General features: G+C 40.6%; 1 protein-coding gene across 3 annotated transcripts in view; it reads left to right on the top strand.

Annotated features, from left to right (window-relative positions):
- LPCAT2 (lysophosphatidylcholine acyltransferase 2) overlaps positions 1-13,560 on the top strand; it is an 82,763-nt gene that overhangs the window by 27,107 nt on the left and 42,096 nt on the right. For 2 of the 3 annotated variants that reach the window (XM_064274022.1, XM_064274023.1), the window contains 2 exons: positions 8,083-8,165; positions 12,379-12,504. In XM_064274022.1, the coding sequence (XP_064130092.1) occupies positions 8,083-8,165; positions 12,379-12,504 (209 nt within the window). Of the gene's footprint in view, positions 1-8,082; positions 8,166-9,332; positions 10,112-12,378; positions 12,505-13,560 lie in introns of those variants that run through there. The other variant, XR_010318895.1, reaches the window with a different exon arrangement.

The raw sequence follows: 13,560 nt of genomic DNA, 5'->3' as shown, positions 1-13,560 counted from the left end.
TTTGAACCACTGACCTTTCAGTTAGCAGCCAAGCGCTTTAACAGCTGTGCCACAAGGGTTCCTTTATAACTGTTTCTTGAATGTTAGGTAAACCTAATTCAAGACTGTATTATTCAAGAGTATGATATTAGTTTTCTGGTTCTTAAGATGGAATTTGAGTGGACTGTTGACGTGCCCGTTGAGACCTTCCCTCCAGTCACAGCCCGTCTCAGTATGTTGACTGCGGTATCCCTTACTTTCACAAGCCTCCCTTAGCAGGGTTGATTAGTAAACTGTTGAATTCCCAAATCACTGAATATCTAAAATCCAGTGAGTATAATATTTAGGAATAGTTTCTTACCTCCTCTCTCCAATCCCTCTCTGTCTCCCCAGCACAGAGACTTATTTTTGAAAAGATTATTATTTTCTTGAGTGTTAAAACTACAGTAAGTTCCAAACCTCATAACCTGTTTAATTGGTCTCGGCAGCCTTGAGCAATAGCAAGGATATGTGTGCCTACAGAATGGTTCCACTGAAAGTTATTCTTTGAATCATAATGTGGCGTAGTGGGTGTGCTTAAAGTGTCTTTTAGTGATTACTTTTACCAACCAGCTACTTCATAAGGATACCTTTACAAGCAAATGGGTTAGGGACATAAGGAATAAGATAGGTAGTAGGTAATATCCCAAAACGGGCCATAACGTAAGAGCCTGCTAGTTTATCTCAGGAGAAAGAATATATGTTAAGCTAGACTCTAGCACTGTGTGGGCAGCAGCTAGTTTACGAATAGAAGCATGGCATTTACGCTGACTGTAGATTTCCCTTCTTTGTGGGCTGTATCTCTGTGCATTCAAAGCTTGTTGACTTTTAAAGCCATTGGCATATTACAGATACATAAAATGATTTGTCTGTAGGTATATAAACATATTTTGTTTTAGGAAAATGCCTTCGTAAAATTTCTACTGAACTTATAGTGGCTAGCAGTAGACCGTAAAATACTTTTTGGTGGGCAATTCATTGCCTTAAGTAGTAGAAAGAGATTTTTTTTTTCATTCAGAAAACTCAAGAATTTCTGATTCAGGAAAAGGTAGTAATTAATCATGAGTGTTATGATTAACACATAAAGGTATATTTCACTTTTAAAGTCTCTAAAGAGCTTATTGCTAATGGAAAGTTCAAATACATTTATACAGTTGATCTAAGTATCTAAGTATACTGAGATGAACTATGGTTTTGAAACTAAAACAGGCTTTTTAGAAAACCTCCCTCACACAGATGTGTGTGAGCATGTGTGTGCGCACACACACACGCACACAAATATACTTGTTCCAACAATGTTAGTTTCTTCTAGAACTTGGTAGAATTCTGGCTTTTTTAACTGGTGGTATTAGAGAAATGGAGTGTTATAAAAAGTTTTTCTGGGATTTTTATTCTAATTCTGCCACTAACTACCTGTATGTACCTACCAAAACCCAGTGCCGTCGAGTCGATTCCAACTCATAACGACCTTATAGGACAGAGTAGAACTGCCCCACAGTTTCCAAGGAGCGCCTGGCGGAATCGAACTGCTGACCGTATGTGCATGAGAAAAATACTTAAACTTCTTTAAGCCATTTTCCTCATTGGTAAACTGGGGATGCTAGTACCTATTTTATAGGGTGGTGAGGATTTCATAAGATTCCTTCTGTTTTGGCACATATGGTAAGTGTTCAGTAAACATTAACTTTTATTCCCCTTGTTATCTAGATGTTTCTGGTTTTTTTTTTTTTTGGAAAGGAAGTATCAAATGCTTTTCATAAATATCTTCCTTTTGTATTTTCTGTCTTTCAAGACTTAAAAGAAGAATTGTGGGAAGAACTAGAACTGCGCATTTGTTAACGTCGACCTTTTAAAATACCTGTTACTAGAAAAGAAGAAAAAATATTGATTGTAGTGTCATTTACATTTACATTACATTTACATCAATCTGTCTCCTCCTCATCATTTATTTAGTAAAAGGAAATGTGTCTGATGTGGTGAGGAAACAACGAATAAGCCAGTTTTACTGGTGGTGACTGAGTGCTCATGTAAACCACTGGCTGTGGATAATGCATAGCCTTAAATAGCAGGCTGAGGGATTTTGACTTTATCTGGTGTTCAGTTTAAGGCCCAAGGTGAGGTGGGAGGCTCAGAGACCAAAGGCACCAACAAGAGACGTTAGTTTGGGAAACATGGCAGTTAGTCTCTCCCTCACCTGGCCTGGGGTATTTGCAGATAGAGCCTGGTGATGGTACAGAGAATTTTTGAAGTGGATAGGGGAATGGAGCTGGGGAGCTAGTCTCAGGTACAATGGAAAAGGAAATTGAAGAGTTCCCATGGGCTGTCTTCTTTCTAAAGTGGAAAGTGAAGTGCCCTAGGACCAGGGAGAGTGAGATGTAAGTGGATCTGCAGCTTGGGAAGCATGGAACATGTTTGAAACAGTAAAATGGGATGGCAGCAAGTCTCTAAGGGAGATAACTAAGTACTGCCAAGCAGCAGGTTCAGCTCAACTTAGGTAATATGATCCTAAGGAGTCCTGGTGGTGTGGTGGTTAAAGCATTTGGCTGCTACCCAGAAGGTTAGCGATTTGAACCCACCAGCCGCTCTGTGGGAGAAAGATGTGGCAGTCTGCTTCCATAAAGAATACAGCCTTGGAAACCCTATGGAGCAGTACTACTCTGTCCTGTAGGGTCACTATGAGTCAGCATCGACTCAACAGGAGTGGTTTTAATATGATCCTTTCCTGTCATATAGGTATTAAGGAAATAGACCAACTATTAATATCACAAATTTTGGTATACCTACTCAGGTTAAAAAAGACAAAGGAAGATCTTAGGCAAAAACCAAACAAACAAAAACAACTATTTTTATATTTGGAGGCAGTATGGTTACCTTGGAGTCACTAGTGGTACAAATGGTTAATGGGTTCAGCTGCTGATTGGAAAGTTAGAGGTTTGAGTTCACCCAGAGGTGCCTCAGAAGAAAGGCCTGGTGATCTGCTTCTGAAAAAGTTAGCCACTGAAAACCCTGTGGAGCACAGTTCTACTCTGACACACATGGGGTCGCCATGAGTCAGAGTTGACTTGAGAGCAACTAGCTGATTAATGGCCACCTTTGGAAAAGAAAATAATTTTCAAGCAGCTGTGAGACCCCTATGGAAGTTAGCATGAATTTGTAGTAGCCTCAACCAATGCGGTTTTGTAACTTCCTTAGCATCCCTCAGTGGTCTCTAACAGGAGTGGGAGGGCAGAATCAGGAGGGGTGCAGGATTTGTGACTGGCACCATGGGTATGGCAGAAGTAAAAGATTCTAGGGGTTAGAGGCCGTATGGAAGTATCTAGATGACAGAGGCCATATGGAAGTGTCTAGGTGACAGAGGCCGTATGGGAGTGTCAAGGTGACAGGCCTTACAGGAGTGTCCAGGTGACAGAGGCCGTACGGGAGTGTCTAGGTGACAGAGGCCGTACAGGAGTGTCCAGGTGACAGGCCTTACAGTAGTGTCTAGGTGACAGAGGCTGTATGGGAGTGTCTAGGTGACAGAGGCTGTATGGAAGTAAGTGTCTAGGTGACAGGCCGTATGGAAGTGTCTAGGTAACAGGGGCCACATGGAAGTGTCTGACTCAGAAGCCCGGTGTAGGTAGGCAGCCAGATGTTGCCAGAAGAGAGTGGATAAAGATGGATGTGCAGGCCTTGAGGGTGACCACTGAGTTCCCACAGTCCATGGGGGACCAGTCTAGGGGAGAGGTAAGCACCAATGAATAATGAGGGGGAACTCTGAATGAAAAGGCTTGTCAGAGGAGTAGTTTAGAGCCCTATGTTTATTTCTGCGGCTGAGGTGGAATTTGGAATAATATCTGTGTCCAGGTGCAGGGGCTGTGAGTTGAAGACGTCAGGTGGGCCATCAGTGTGGATACTGAAGATAGTGAGAAAAGACAAAGATACAAAGAGCTTGGGATCTTGAAATTACTGGGGTATTTACATGGGTATTGGGGAGGGGGGACACTAACAGATAATGGCAACCATGTTCTTCTCTTTTGGTTGATCTCCCTTCTCAAATAAAGGGCACATCCGTGCTTCGAACTTTGAATGACTTTGTACAAAATGAAAATGTGATATAGAGGACAAGGTCTTATCCTAGGAGAGATGACTTTTTATTAAAATTTCCATTGAATTGTTTCGCAGGAGGCATGGAGACCTCCGAGGCCTGTGAGTGTCAAATCCACGCTTTAATTACTCCATGCTCTCAGTGGAATTTTTTTCCCCAAGAACAAAATGCCACACCAATATGAGAGTTATTAAAAATCGTTTCATGGAAAATATTACCTGCACGAACAGGAACCAAATCTATAGTTTTTTGTGTTATGTTTAGTTAACAGTGTAGCAGCAATTTATTTTGCAGGGTTTTCAGTATATGCTTTTATGACCTACAAATCAAGTATATTATAAATGCTCACTTGGCTTTTTAAAAAAGAATTATATGGCAAATAAAAACCTTAATCCCTTATGTCATTTTGGTAGATATTTTATGAGCATTTGATTTTAGCTTGCTTTTTTCTTCCTTGGATTGCATACTAAGCAAGTATAAGAGATTTTACTAGATCAGGGTGAGGGGAATGTTTGGAAATACTTGTTTGCAGTTTGCTGCTCCAGATATATAAGGGATGTGGGGACCTCTGGTGGCTTACTTTATTTTTCCCTCTTAAAGAATACCTGGATGCTAAATAGGAAGTCCTGATGCTACAGTGGTTAAGAGCTACAACAGCTGCTAACCAAAAAGTCGGCAGTTCAGATCCACCAGCTGCTCCTTGGAAACCATATGGGACAGTTCTCTGTCCTATACGGTTACTGTGAGTCGGAATCGACACAATGGCAATGAGTTTGGTTTTTGGAAATAGAAAGCCAGACATAGAATTTTAGTTTGAAAGGACTTTAGAGATCATCTAGTCAAACTTTCTCATCTGACAGGAGAGGAAACTGAGATGCATAAAAGCTAAATAACTTTTCTAGGACCACATGGCAGAGCCAAGGCAAAAACCCAGGCCAGGTGCTCTCTCTGCAACATGGCACTGCCGCCTTGGAGAGGAAATTAGTAAAATAAATGTGAAAAATAAAATGACATATAGTGTATTAATCCAAAGTTCTTACCCACTTTATCTTAAAGTACCATTTGCATTCACGTTGTTCTCTTCACCCACGTTCCCTCTATTCATGGTCTTCCCATCTCTCACAGGCGGTTGCTGTAGCCTCCAGGGCTTCTCCCTGCTCTTAGCCTCCTAACCTCTCCAGTGCACCCATTTCCCATCACCGAAGTTATGGCTCAAAAACCTGGGCCTGACCACATCACCCCCTTGCTTAAACTTTATCTCCAAGTCGCTGTTGTGACTTCTTAACATGATTCATGAAGTTTGAAACTAGGTCTATGTGTGTCCAAAAGTGGTGTTTTTTTAATGCAAATCTTTTTTTTTCAACCTGTGGTCCTGTCAGTTGTATATGGCTTTGGCTGTATTGTTGAACCTCTTTAGGCCTCATTCTTTATCTCGCCATTGGGAATGGTAGTAATTGGTAGAAATGGTACATGGTAGGAAATGGATCCTTGCGAGAGCTAATGATAAAGCCTCTGTTTTAAAGTGCCTAGCACACAGTAGATGTGTAATGGATGGTAGTTAGTTAGCTCAGTGGACTTAGCTCATTGTATCATAAATTCTGTATTCCTGGGTCTTTCTACCCCATGGCATGGAGAACTTGGAGACAGAGACCATTCCTTATGACTTTAGAGTTTAGTGCAGCACCTGCTACATAGTAGGTGCCTAAGCTATATTTGTTGAGTAGAATCGAGCCATAAGATCTTGGGCAAGTCACTTAATCTTTCTGAACCTTAATTCCTTTTGATCAAAATGGGGGAGGGTTAATGAAATAATGCACATGAAACACCTAGCATGGTACCTGGTTCATAGCTATGATTGAATAAATGGTAGCTATTAGAGAAATTATATTTATTATTAAACATCAAGATCAAGTGGGCTTTGTAAAGTTTTTTTTGGCTGCTTTTCCTTGCCTTCTGGCAAAATTAATCATTCCCTCCTGCCTCTGTCATACCGCAGGAAGGATAGTTTAGTGGGGAAAGCGAGGGCTTTAGAATCTGACAGACCTTGAGTTGAATCCTGATGTGACCTATGTGACCTTGGACAAATTAATTAAGCTTTTATCCCCATCTGTAATTGGAGAAAGTAGGAGAGTGATACTAGCACGTGGGGTTCTCGATATACTGGTCTCTCCTGTTAAAGTACGATCTCCTTTAGAGCAGGACTAAGGGCCTATTAATCTCAGCTTTCGTGGTGCTTTGTATATAGTAGATATTCACAAAATGTGTAGTGATTTGAATATGCCACCAAAACTTTTACTATTGGGAAACCATAAGTAAAAACGAGGACAGTACAAATGGGGTATCACAGAACAGCAAGTGGAGAAAAAGTAAAATTAAAAACAATAAAGCATAATCAGTGTCACTCAATGTCACATATAGAAACTGCCGGATTAGTGTATGTTTTCCTGTATATATTCTCAACAACAATAACAAAATTAATGAAATTTAAAAATAAATAAATAAAGCAAAAACATGATATTAAGCAAAAGCTAGAAAGTCGGTACTTGTTGTCATCAGATGTCATTGAGTCAGTTCTGACTCATAGCGGCCCTGTATACAACAGAACGAAACACTGCCCGGTCCTGCGCCATCCTCACAATCGTTACGCTTGAGCCCATTGTTGCAGCCACTGGGTCAATCCATCTCGTCAAGGGTCTTCCTTAGCCAATACTAAGGATAAGAAATTGCAGAAAAAAATAATAAAACGCGAAATTAGATTAAATGATACAAATATGAATAAAAAATAAAATATGTAAGAATAATTGGTTGACGTTGGAAAGGATAGAGAAAATAAACTATAAAGGAAAAAAATTTTTTTCCACAAAAAGCAGTGGGTTGGGGGTTGGTAGAAAATGCAGCTCTGAGAATAAGATCTTAGTAGCTATAGCCAGAATTCCTTCACAGACGTTGGCTCATTTGATCCTCACAACAACCCAGATGTCTTAGTTCTCTAGTGCTGCTATAACAGAAATACCATAAGTGGATGGCTTTTACAAACGGAAATACATTCTTTCACAATCTAGGAGGCTAGAAGTCTGAATTCCAGGTGCCAGCCCCCAGGGAATGCTTTCTGTCTTTGTTGGTTCTGGGTGAAGGTCTTTGTCATCAGTCTAGGAACTTCTCAGTGCAAGGACCGCATGTCCAAAGGACGTGCTCCTCTCCAGGCACTTCTTTCTTGATGGCATGAGGTCCTTTTCTCTACTAGCTTCTCTCTCCTTTTCTCTCTCAAAGGAGATTGACTCAAAATACAGCCTAATCTTGTATATTGAGTCCTGCCTCATTAACATAACTGCCTCTAATCCTGCTTCATTAACATTATAGAGGTTAGGATTTATAACACATAGGATTATCACATCACAAAATGGAGGACAACCACACAATACTGGGAATCATGGCCTTGTCAAGTTGACACACACTTTTGGGAGACACAGTTCAATCCATAGCACCAGGGAAGTAGGAGTCATAGCCCTCCTTTTAGAGTTCAGGAGACAGTTGAGAAAAGTTAAATGATACACTGGGAACACACAAATAGGGCCAGGATTTGGATACCGATCTCCTGAGGCCAAGCCCAGCATCCTTCCAGTTAAATCATGCAGGCTGTACTCTTTTTTTTGTACTCTAGAAAGTTAGGGAATTTAATATAATGATGTTGTTAGGTGCTGTGGAGTAGATTCCAACTCATAGCAATCCCATGTGAGAGAGTAGAACTGCCCCATAGGCTTTTCCAGGCTATCATCTTTATAGAAGCAGATCTCCAGGTCTTTCCCCCAAGGAGCCACTGGGTGGGTTCAAACCCCAGCCTTTCAGTTAGCAGCCAAGCACTTAACCACTGCACCACCAGGGGTCCTTTAATTTAATAATAGATAGTTTTTAATTAATTTATTTAGCATTTAATGCTTTAAACCTAAGGATTGTTATGGAGAGGTGTATTTGTCTTTCAGTTTTTGCCTGTTCAAGTACCTAATGATGAAGAAAAGAGTGATCCTGTCCTTTTTGCCAATAAAGTCCGGAATATTATGGCAGAGTAAGTGTCCATATGTGATTATAATCGGTAAATAATTTGGAAATTGCTGGTAAATGGCATTTAACATAGTTTTAAGGTTTTCTTCTGAGGCCTGCATTCCCTAACACGTTTTGGTAAGTAAAATAACATGCCCAGGGATGTGGTCAGTAAGACAATCTGTAAGAATTTTCCCTGTCTGCGGCTACTAATGGAAATGCTTTTGCCAGGGGGCACAATAACCTGAAAAGATCAGGTGGTGCCTCTGTAGGGTAGTTTGTCCCACGCTGGCCCTTCAGCCTTGTGGTGGTCTCTGGGGTTTCTGCTGTGGCCTGCCTCTCTCCCCTCAGTCTCCATATAGCAGCCCCAGGCTGGATGTTTCAATGCGTTAATGATTGTAGCGCCAAAGAAGAGAAAGCCTGCAAGGGAAAAAGATGCAGAGAAAAGGGAAAAGTCTCCCCCGTTAAGGGATGGCTATAAATTTAAGATTTAGAAACTACAAAACATAAAACCAATATTTACCTGCACTTAAGGAAACTTGAGCTGGCCAATGTTCTGACTAGATAAATCACTCTCTGTCATGTAATGAAAGAGTGTATTATATTATGATCACCACTGTGGCAGCTTCAGCATCCTCCAGGTTTGCACTCCAGGCACCAACCCCCTCTGTCATTCAGAGTGGCACGTTTGGAGCTAATAGGCCATCACTGTTTATTCTCAGTAAAAATTCAATGAGAACTCTGAATTTAAGCTCAGGAAGCATGGCTTCATAACAGGTTTATCTGTGTCTGCATCTATATGTATGTATGGATGTAAAATTTTGCTGAAGATCATTCAGAAGCAGTTGTAGCAGTACATTAACAGGGGACTGCCAGAAATTTGAAGCCAGATTCAGAAGAGGATGTGGAACAAGGGATATCATTGCTGATGTCAGATAGATCCTGGCTGAGAGCAGAGAATACCAGAAAGATGTTTACCTGTGTTTACTGACTATGCAAAGGCATTCAACAGTGTGGATCATAACAAATTTTGGATAATATTGAGAAGAATAGGAATTCCAGAACGCTTAATTGTGCTCATGAGGAACTTAGACCAAGAGGCAGTCATTTGAACAGAGCAAGGGGATATTGCGTGGTTTAAAGTCAAGAAAGGTGTACATCAGGGTTTTATCCTTTCACTATTCTTTCTCAGTTTGTATGCTGACCAAATAATCCGAGAAGCTGGACTGTATGACGAAGAACCGGGCATCTGGTTTGGAGGAAGACTCATAAACAACCTGCGATACGCAGGTGACACAACGTTGCTTGCTGAAAGTGAAGAGGGCTTGAGGTACTTACTGATGAAGATTAAAGACCACAGCCAGCCTTCAGTATGGATTATAACTCAACATAAAGAAAACAAAATCCTCACAACTGGATCAATAAGCAACAGAATGATAAACAGAAAAGACTGGGGTTGTCAAGGATTTCATTTTTTCTTGGATCCACAATCAACACTTAGGGAAGCAGCAGTCAAGAAATCAAACGACGCATTGCATCGGACAAATCTGCTGCAAAAGACCTCTTTAAAGTGTTAAAAAGCAAAGATGTCACTTTAAGGACTAAGGTGAACCTGACCCAAGCCATGGTGTTTTCAGTTGCCTCATGTGCTTGAGAATGCTGGGCAATGAACAAGGAAGACCAAAGAAGAATCGATGCCTTTGAATTATGGTGTTGGCGAAGAATATTGAACGTATCATGCACTGCCAAAAGGATGAACAAATCTGCCTTGGAAGAAGTACAGCCAGAATGCTCATTAGAGAAGCAAGAATGGCGAGACTTCATTTCACATACTTTTGAACATGTTATCAGGAGGGATCAATGCCTGAGACAGACATCATGCTTGGTAAAACAGAGTGTTAGCGAAACAGAAGACCTTCAACGAGATGGATTGACACAGTGGCTGCAACAGTGGGCCCAAGCCTAACGATTGTGAGGATGGCTCAGGACTGGGCAGTGTTTTGTTGTGTTGTACATAGGGTCGCTATGAGTCGGAACCGACTTGACGGTACCTAACAACATCTATCTATCTGTTTTTGGGTGCCATCGAGTTGATTTTGACTTGTAGCAATCCCATGTGACAGAGTAGAACTGCCCCACAGTGTTTTCTAGGCTGTAATCTTTACAAGAACAGATCATCGGGTCTTTCTTCCACAGTTTCTGGGTGGGTTCAACCTTTCAGGTAGCAGCCAAGCACTTAATCATTGTGCCACCAGAGCGCCTATCTGTCTGTCTGTCTATCTATCCATTCCATCATCTATCCATCTGTCTATACATACACACACACATATATACATATATATAAAATAAAAACCAAACCTGCTTCTGTCGAGTCTATTCTGACTCATTGCGACCCTATAGGACAGAGTAGAACTGCCCTATAGAGTTTCCACGGAGCGCCTGGTGGATTTGAACTGCTGACCTTTTGGTTAGCAGCCATAGCACTTTACCACGACACCACCATAGTTTCCATATATATATACAGAGATAAAGTCATCTTAGTATTTCACAACGGAATACCCTTTATTTTCAACCAGGAGTAAATACTTAAATGTTCAGCAGAACTCTTTGCTACTCTGTGTACCTAGATGTGCTTATTTCATCTGGTTTCTAGACCAACTGCAAGATTTGCTTTTACGTTGTTTTCTCCTCTTTCTTCTTATGTCTTCGTATCAGCTTCTACCCACAAGTTAGGAAAGATAGGACCTGAGAGAATTTGTATCAGATATTTTGGCCTCCCAAAACGTGGCTAAAACAGAGAAGGGATTTTTGAAGCAGCCGTTTTCTGAGTTTGGAGGTGTAGAGGTATAAGGGCCTTGGATAAAGAAGAAGAAAGATGTTTATGTTTCTATTAGCTGTATAATCATAAACAAGTCTTCTTCAAGGCCTGTTTTCCTCATATGTAAAATGGGAATAATAATCCTTGCTCTGCCTTTCTCATAGTTTTGGTTATTATGAGACTCAAGTAAGAAAACTTGATGAAAGCGTTTGGACAACGGTAAAGGACAGAGCAGACGTAAGAAAGTGGTGGTGCCACTATAATAAATATTTATCGAGTGCTTAATATATAGGCCCTGTACGCATGCTATCTGACATAACCGTGTAGCAACTCTAGGAGGTAAGTGAGGAAGCCGAGACTCAGAGGGGTAAAGTTGTTTGCTCAAGGTCAGACCAGATGCTGTGTCAGGGCTGGGACTGAAACTTACCTTTCCTATGACCAAAGCCCAAGCTCTTAACCACTATGCAATCCTGTTTAGTATTATAATTCCCAAATTATTTTTAATTTTTATTTTCTATCTTATATATTCTTATGCCAAAATATTTATTCATCAGAAACAGCCTCATTATAGACAAAACAAAAAATGCTTTAATTCCGATTGCAGTCTTCAGAATTTAATGTTCCTAGCAATGATTCAACAAAATCAAATACAATTAAAAACCTAATTTTATGATTTGCACTGAATATTTGCAAATCAGAATTTAGTGAAAAAGGACCCTTAGGAAGTTTTTTCATGTTCTGCCCAGCTTTTCTTGTGATACTCAGTGATTTTTTTTTTTTTACTGCTTATTAATATGTATTTTTTCAAATCGAGTCCACTATCATCAGGTCTCTGAGAAGGAAGGAGATGGTATGGGTTATGGTCTCCTTTGAGGGTAAGACATTTAGGTTTGGAAGAAATATCAGCTTATTATCAGTTCTGTCCAGTATTTGGAGAAGATTGTTATGTAACAAGAAGGTGATCTCCACTTTTAAAAGATCAGAAAACACATATGGCTAGAGGCTTGTGTAGATTGATCACTTAAAATATATACAACAGCCACTTATCTGTTTACATAGTACTTTCATATGCATTCTTATTTCGTCCTTAAAATAATCCTGTGGGGTAAATCGAATAAACATTATTCCTATGTATAGATGAGAAAACTGAGGCTTAGGTGAAGTGCCAGGGAATTTCTAATTGCTTCAATTATTATCGTTCTAGTTAAAACACAAAGACATAAGGAGATTAACCCAGGGCACAGTAAGTCAGTGACAAAGTAGAGAAATAATCTCTTTGGCAAGAAAAAGCCAGAGTTACTGGTTGAAAAAGTAGTAAATACGTTTCCATTTACTGTCATTTGTTGACTGATATAGGCCTAATGAAAAATCATCACCTCATTTAAATACTGAATTTCAGTTTGCTCTCTAACACTTTTAGTGCTCTGGAAATACCAGTTACAGATCACACCTATGAAGATTGCCGATTGATGATTTCAGCAGGACAGCTAACATTGCCTATGGAAGCTGGGTTGGTGGAATTTACTAAAATTAGCCGGAAACTGAAGTAAGTGTGTTTTAAATCATAAAGATGCCCAGAAGAGATCTGAAATCCTGTATGTTTATTTTCTCTTGCTTTATTAATGTTCGGCTTTTACTAAGACTCACATGATGTTTATCAGGGAAGCCAGGGTTGTACATTCGTCTCCCGCTTAGTCCATCTGGTTTTGATTATTCAAGAGCAGTTAACTTGAAGATACGTGTGTTGGTCACAGGAAGAGACCAAGAGATAATAACTGTGCATTAGCACAGACCCCCTTCCCTACTTAGAAATGGCTCAGAATAGTGAATAAGTCCTGCCACCTTCTTATGAGAAAAGCCAGTTGCTGCCAAGTCCGCTCTGACTCATGGTGACCCCACATGTGTCAAAGTAGAACTGTGCTCCTCAGGGTTTTCAATGGCTGATTTGTTGCACGTAGATTGCCAGGCCTTTCTTCCAAGGCACCTCTGGATGGACTCAAACCTCCAAACTTTCAGTTAACAGCCAAGCACAATAACAGTTTGCACCACCCAGGGACTCCTTCTTATGAGAGGACAGCTTAGTTAGGTGATACTGGCATGTGGTGGGCAGAACCTCACATGTGAAATATGAATTGACTTGAATAGTGGCAGTTCTGACCATCACTGGATTTTAAATACTCTATTGTCGGCAGGTGCCACTGAGTCGATTCTGACTTATAGTGACCCCGTGTGGCAGAGTAGAACTGCCCCATAGGGTTTTCTTGGCTGTAATCTTCACAGAAGCAAACTTCCAGGTCCTTCTCTATTGAGCCACTGGGTAGGTTTGAACCACCAACACCACCAACCTTTCACCGCTGGGTAGGTTTGAACTGCCAGCCTTTCAGTTAGCAGGTGAGCACTTACTCGCTGTGCCACCAGGACTCCTTTTAAATACTCTGTGTCTACCCTTTTTCCCTTGGGTACCCAACTGAGGAAAAAAAAAAAAAGGCAAAAACATTCCTTTCAATTTTTAAGATCTTGTTTAAACCTTGTAGAACATTGCCTTTGAATTATCTGGTGCGAAAGCCCCCCTCTTATTACGACTCATCTGTTCTCAGGCCTA

This window comes from Loxodonta africana, chromosome 21 (genome assembly GCF_030014295.1).
Source record: "Loxodonta africana isolate mLoxAfr1 chromosome 21, mLoxAfr1.hap2, whole genome shotgun sequence".
Lineage (NCBI taxonomy): Eukaryota > Metazoa > Chordata > Mammalia > Proboscidea > Elephantidae > Loxodonta > Loxodonta africana.
This window is presented reverse-complemented; position numbering and strand designations above follow the sequence as displayed.